Source organism: Epinephelus moara, chromosome 16 (genome assembly GCF_006386435.1).
Source record: "Epinephelus moara isolate mb chromosome 16, YSFRI_EMoa_1.0, whole genome shotgun sequence".
In the NCBI taxonomy this organism is placed as follows: Eukaryota; Metazoa; Chordata; class Actinopteri; order Perciformes; family Serranidae; genus Epinephelus; species Epinephelus moara.
In genome coordinates, this window is record NC_065521.1 from 46,929,195 (window position 1) to 46,936,357 (window position 7,163).

The 7,163-nt window shown below is 47.1% G+C and overlaps 1 protein-coding gene across 1 annotated transcript in view; it reads left to right on the forward strand.

Annotated features, from left to right (window-relative positions):
- Nucleotides 1-6: 6 nt before the first annotated feature.
- The window catches only part of LOC126402489 (extracellular sulfatase Sulf-2-like), a 37,931-nt gene continuing 30,774 nt past the window's right edge, over nucleotides 7-7,163 (forward strand). The window contains exons 1-4 of the mRNA XM_050064516.1: nucleotides 7-153; nucleotides 639-808; nucleotides 1,239-1,389; nucleotides 1,799-1,898. Coding sequence (XP_049920473.1) covers nucleotides 720-808; nucleotides 1,239-1,389; nucleotides 1,799-1,898 — 340 coding nt within the window. The 5' untranslated portion in view covers nucleotides 7-153; nucleotides 639-719. The remainder of the gene's footprint in view (nucleotides 154-638; nucleotides 809-1,238; nucleotides 1,390-1,798; nucleotides 1,899-7,163) is intronic.

Sequence of the window (7,163 nt, forward strand, 5' to 3'; positions counted from 1 at the left end):
GCGTTCTTTGGGAAGTACCTGAACGAGTACAACGGCTCGTACGTCCCGGCCGGATGGAGGGAGTGGCTCGGTTTGGTGAAGAACAGCCGCTTCTACAACTACACACTGAGCCGCAACGGAGTGCGAGAAAAACACGGGGCGCAGTACCCACAGGTACACACACACAATATGCACACACAACATATAAAACATGACTCAGCAGTAATCAGAGGACCTGCATCAGTGTGTATTGACTGAACCAACCTGATCAGTCTCAGGTAACCTGAAACATTTCTTGTTTGTTTTTCATGTTTTAACAAAATATTTTAATGTTAGAAAAAAGAAACTTGTTTATTCTTGTAATATTATTAATTGATATAACTTAGCATCAGCGTCACGATACGATACGATAGGATACGATACGATAGGATACGATACGGCTCCACTACGATACTGTGCTGTGTGTGTTTCCCTCCGTCCTGAACACTGATTGTGACCAAACCTCACACTGATGATAAAATGATGAAGTGACAGTTTAAATTTCCTTTTTGTCTGTTTCATATGAAGAACTGTGATTCTCTTATTGTGAAACACTGTGTGTGTGTGTGTGTGTGTGTGTGTGTGTGTGTGTGTGTGTGTGTGCGTGTGTGTGTTACCAGGACTACCTGACCGACCTGATCACGGCCGAGTCCATTCGATACTTCCGCTCCTCAAAGAGAGTTTATCCTCATCGCCCGGTGATGATGGTGCTGAGCCACGCAGCGCCGCACGGACCTGAAGACTCGGCGCCGCAGTACAGCACCGCCTTCCCCAACGCATCACAGCACATGTAAGCCCGCACACACACACACACACACACACACACACACACTGAGCTTCTGTAATCCTACTGAAGAATGGAGCAGCTCCGCTCTGCTTATAAATCCTGAAACAACACAATGTGTGTGTGTGTGTGTGTGTGTGTGTGTGTGTGCGTATTCATGAATAAATGGTTTCATTTCTTTACAGTCAGTCAGAGTTATGAAATGAGACAGCAGAGTGACAGTCCAGCTCTGAGCTGACAGACAGACAGACAGACAGACAGTTCAGGTTCCTCTCACACAGCTGGCTCTTTATTAGCTACAGAAATACACTACAGGTGAACACATGAATTTCACTCTGTCAGATGGCGTTCACACTCCTCATTATTTAAATGACCTCCTCTCACATCTACATACACTGTGATGAACCTGATCACTGTCCTCTGTGTCTCCTCCCAGTACTCCCAGTTATAACTACGCTCCAAACCAGGACAAACACTGGATCATGCGTTACACTGGTCCCATGAAGCCCATCCACATGGAGTTCACCAACATGCTGCAGAGGAAACGCCTGCAGACGCTGCTGTCTGTGGATGACAGCGTGGAGAAGGTACGACACACACACACCTGATGATGATGATGATGATACCAAAATAACAAGAATATGGTTGTATTTATTTTACAGCAGAATTTTAGAAACATGCCCTCCAAATTGTGAGAACACACCTTCTACACTCACCATGTTTTCTTTAAAAGTCACCACGACGACTCCATTTATCAACCAGAAACTGTAAAAACAGAAATTATTGCTGTATTTTGAAATTTCCAACAGTCCTTGAATGCATCTTGTACAAAGAGTATCAGGTACAGTGTTTCCTCAGGTCTGTTTGTAAACTTAAACCCAAAGTTAACTGTGAGTCCTTTAAAAACAACCTACACTATATCTAAAAGGTGTCTCCTGTCTGTCTGTCTGTCTGTCTGTCTGTCTCTGTCTGTCTGTCTATCTGTCTGTCTGTCAGCTATACAACATGCTGGTGGAGACTGGAGAGCTGGAGAACACCTACATCATCTACACGTCTGATCATGGTTACCACATCGGACAGTTTGGCCTCGTCAAAGGTAAAAAATAAATTCTGATGTATAAACAGACCTGGGTACAGGGGTACAGTGATACAGTGTCACAGTGGTACAGTGTCACAGTGGTACAGTGGCACTGTGCCACAGTGGTACAGTGGTACAGTGGTACAGTTGCATAGTGTCACAGTGGTACAGTGTCACAGTGGTACAGTGGTACAGTGTCACAGTGGTACAGTGGTACATTGTCACAGTGGTACAGTGGTACAATGACACAGTGGTACAGTGTCACAGTGTCACATTGGTACAGTGGTACAGTGTCACAGTGGTACAGTCGTACAGTGGCACAGTGGTACAGTGGTACAGTGTCACAGTGGTACAATGTCACAGTGGTACAGTGTCACAGTGGTACAGTGTCACAGTGGTAAAGTGGTACAGTGGCACAGTGTCACAGTTGCATAGTGTCACAGTGGCACAGTGTCACAGTGGTACAGTGTCACAGTGGAACAGTGGTACAGTATCACAGTGACACAGTGATACAATGTCACAGTGGTACAGTGTCACAGTGGTACAGTGACACAGTGGTACAGTGTCACAGTGGTACAGTGTCACAGTGGTACAGTGACACAGTGGTACAATGTCACAGTGGTACAGTNTCACAGTGGTACAATGTCAGTGGTACAATGTCACAGTGGTACAGTAGTACAGTGTCACAGTGGTACAGTGACACAGTAGTACAGTGGAACAGTGTCACAGTGGTACAGTGACACAGTGGTACAATGGTACAGTGGAACAGTGGTACAGTGACACAGTGGTACAATGTCACAGTGGAACAGTGGTACAATGTCACAGTGGCACAGTGGTACAGTAGTACAGTGTCACAGTGGTACAGTGTCACAGTGGCACAGTGGTACAGTGGAACAGTGTCACAGTGGTACGATGTCACAGTGGAACAGTGGTACAGTGGAACAGTGTCATAGTGGTACAGTGTCACAGTGGTACAATGTCACAGTGGCACAGTGGTACAGTGACACAGTGGTACAATGGTACAGTGGAACAGTGGTACGATGTCACAGTGGTACAGTGGTACAGTGGTACAATGTCATAATGTCACAGTGTCACAGTTGTACAGTGGTACAGTGTCACATTGGTACAGTGACACAGTGGTACAGTGACACAGTGTCACAGTGTCACAGTGGCACAGTGGCACAGTGATACAATGTCACAGTGGCACAGTGGCACAGTGATACAATGTCACAGTGGTACAATGACACAGTGGTACAGTGACACAGTGTCACAGTGGTACAGTGTCACAGTGATACAATGTCACAGTGGTACAGTGTCACATTGGTACAGTGACACAGTGGTACAGTGACACAGTGTCACAGTGGCACAGTGGCACAGTGATACAATGTCACAGTGGTACAATGACACAGTGGTAAGTGACACAGTGTCACAGTGGTACAGTGTCACAGTGATACAATGTCACAGTGGTACAGTGTCACATTGGTACAGTGACACAGTGGTACAGTGACACAGTGTCACAGTGGCACAGTGATACAATGTCACAGTGGTACAATGACACAGTGGTACAGTGACACAGTGTCACAGTGGTACAGTGTCACAGTGATACAATGTCATAGTGGTACAGTGGTACAGTGTCACATTGGTACAGTGATACAGTGACACAGCGACACAGTGGTACAGTGGTACAGTGACATAGTGGTACAGTGACACAGTGACACAGTGGTACAGTGTCACAGTGGTACAGTGACACAGTGGTACAGTGACACAGTGACACAGTGGTACAGTGACACAGTGGCACAGTCGTACAGTGACGCAGCGGTACAGTGTCACAGTGGTACAGTGGAACAGTGGTACAGTGGTACAATGTCACAGTGGCACAGTGGTACAGTGGTACAGTGGTACAATGTCACAGTGGCACAGTGGTACAGTGGAACAGTGTCACAGTGGAACAATGGTACAGTGGAACAGTGGTACAGTGGTACAATGTCAAAGTGGAACAGTGTCACAGTGGTACAATGTCACAGTGGCACAGTGATACAGTGGAACAGTGTCACAGTGGTACAGTGGAACAGTGTCACAATGGAACAGTGGAACGGTGGTACAGTGTCACAGTTGTACAGTGGTACAGTGTCACATTGGTACAGTGGTACAGTGTCACAGTGGTACAATGTCACAGTGGTACAGTGTCACATTGGTATAGTGGTACAGTGACACAGTGGTACAGTGACACAGTGTCACAGTGGTACAGTGTCACATTGGTACAGTGATACAGTGATACAGCGACATAGTGGTGCAGTGGTACAGTGACATAGTGGTACAGTGGTACAGTGTCACAGTGGTACAGTGTCACATTGGTACAGTGGTACAGTGACACAGTGATACAGTGACACAGTCACACAGTGGTACAGTGTCACAGTGGTACAGTGGTACAGTGACACAGTGATACAGTCACACAGTGGTACAGTGGCACAGTGACAGTGATACAGTCACACAGTGGTACAGTGGCACAGTGGCACAGTGGTACAGTGCCACAGTGGTACAGCGGTACAGTGACACAGTGGTACAGTGTCACAGTGACACAGTGGTACAGTGTCACATTGCTACAGTGTCACAGTGGTACAGTGATACAGTGACACAGTGGTGCAGTGGCACAGTGGTATAGTGTCACAGTGGTACAGTGGTACAGTGACACAGTGACACAGTGTCACAGTGGTACAGTGGCACAGTGGTATAGTGACACAGTGGTACAGCGGTACAGTGACACAGCGGTACAGTGACACAGTTACACAGTGGTGCAGTGTCACAGTGGTACAGTGGAACAGTGGAACAGTGGTATAGTGGAACAGTGGTATAGTGACACAGTGGTACAGCGGCACAGTGGTATAGTGACACAGTGGTACAGTGGTACAGCGGTACAGTGACACAGTTACACAGTGGTGCAGTGTCACAGTGGTACAGTGGAACAGTGGTACAGTGGTACAATGTCACAGTGGCACAGTGGTACAGTGGAACAGTGTCACAGTGGTACAATGGTACAGTGGAACAGTGGTACAGTGGTACAATGTCAAAGTGGAACAGTGTCACAGTGGTACAATGTCACAGTGGCACAGTGATACAGTGGAACAGTGTCACAGTGGTACAGTGGAACAGTGTCACAATGGAACAGTGGAACGGTGGTACAGTGTCACAGTTGTACAGTGGTACAGTGTCACATTGGTACAGTGGTACAGTGACACAGTGATACAGTGACACAGTCACACAGTGGTACAGTGTCACAGTGGTACAGTGGTACAGTGACACAGTGATACAGTCACACAGTGGTACAGTGGCACAGTGGTACAGTGACACAGTGGTACAGCGGTACAGTGACACAGTGGTACAGTGTCACAGTGACACAGTGGTACAGTGACACAGTGGTACAGCGGTACAGTGACACAGCGGTACAGTGACACAGTTACACAGTGGTACAGTGACACAGTGGTACAGTGGAACAGTGGTATAGTGACACAGTGACACAGTGGTACAGTGTCACATTGGTATAGTGGTACAGTGACACAGTGGTACAGTGGTACAGTGGTATAGTGACACAGTGACACAGTGGTACAGTGGTACAGTGGTATAGTGACACAGTGACACAGTGGTACAGTGGAACAGTGGTATAGTGACACAGTGACACAGTGGTACAGTGTCACATTGGTATAGTGGTACAGTGACACAGTGGTACAGTGGTACAGTGGTATAGTGACACAGTGACACAGTGGTACAGTGGTACAGTGGTATAGTGACACAGTGACACAGTGGTACAGTGTCACATTGGTATAGTGGTACAGTGACACAGTGGTACAGTGGTACAGTGATACAGTGACACAGTGGTACAGTGGCACAGTGGTATAGTGACACAGTGGTACAGTGGTACAGCGGTACAGTGACACAGTTACACAGTGCTGCAGTGTCACAGTGGTACAGTGTCACAGTGAAGGCCTGTTCATTACTATGAAAGCTGCTCAGTGACACATTAATTCAATTCAGTTTTGTAAAAAAAAACAGTATCACTGTCTGCTCTCAATGAAACTCTTCTTCAAAGCTCGGGACACTTCCTGTGGGCGTGATCTGAACAGGAAGTCTGACAGCTCCTCCCCTAAGGACACGTTCAGGTCACCAGGGGCCGGTTGCACCAACTGGTCTTTACTACGCCTGGTCTTAACTCCTAAGATGGTCTTTGTTAAGACCAGTCTTAAGGAGTGGACTTACGCCGGTTGCACCAAATGGGCTTACGCCTGGTCTTAGCTACGCCGGTTTTAGCTGTGCGCGTCCATGTGAATGCGCCCTGGAATGCCGCACCCGGCCTGCCAAGAGGAGCACGGTGACGTCAAATGACGCGTCGCGGATTCACCCCTCGAGCTTGACAGTTGACAGTTGACAGTTGACAGCCCGTTTAATCTGTGTTGACAGTTAATTTAATTTGAAGAAAACATGGAGGATCAACGAAAAAGAAAGGGTAACTTCACCGACATAGAAATTAGAAAACTAATTGAGCTATACAGCCAGCACAGAGACGTGTTGACTGCCAAGCAGTCAAACGTCATCACGAATAAGAAGAAACAGTCGCAATGGGCAGAGATAACGGGGATAATCAATACATGTTCAGACTCTGGCTGCCTTCGTACAGAGGCTGACATTAGAAAAAAATGGAAAGATTTCCTCAGCAAAGCCAAAAAAGACGTCTCCTCCAAAAAAACCCATCCAACTGGCGGGGGTCCTCCCCCGAAAACCTCGATTTATAGCGACATCATTGTTGACGTATTTGGGGAGGATTCCCCTGCCTTCACTGGTTTGGATGGCGTCGAAAGTGGCAGCGGTCCAGCAATCAGTCCACCACCATCACTGGACAAGCCAGAGGCAGAGCCAGAGGATGTTCACCACCTTCATGAGGAGAGCAGTGTTTGCGAAGGTGTGGATTCTACATAAAACTATATCTATTTAGCTAGGGTGCTTGTTATTCTTGTTTTGTTTTTTTACCAAAGTAAAAAACACAGGGCCGAATTCACAAAGAATGAACTGCAGCCGCTGATAGCACCTTGAATTGCACTTCACTTGCACCCACAGTTTACTCCGTCTTAACGTCCTATTCACAAAGGATATTGCGCTAATGATATACCAGCGCAAACACGCCCACAAAGTTTGGCAGCTGAGTGCAGTTTGCCCCTGATTTGCCCCTGATTGCAATAAGCCACACATGGCAAAGTATAAATGCTGGCTTTGCGCCAAGAACACCGTGGCAGA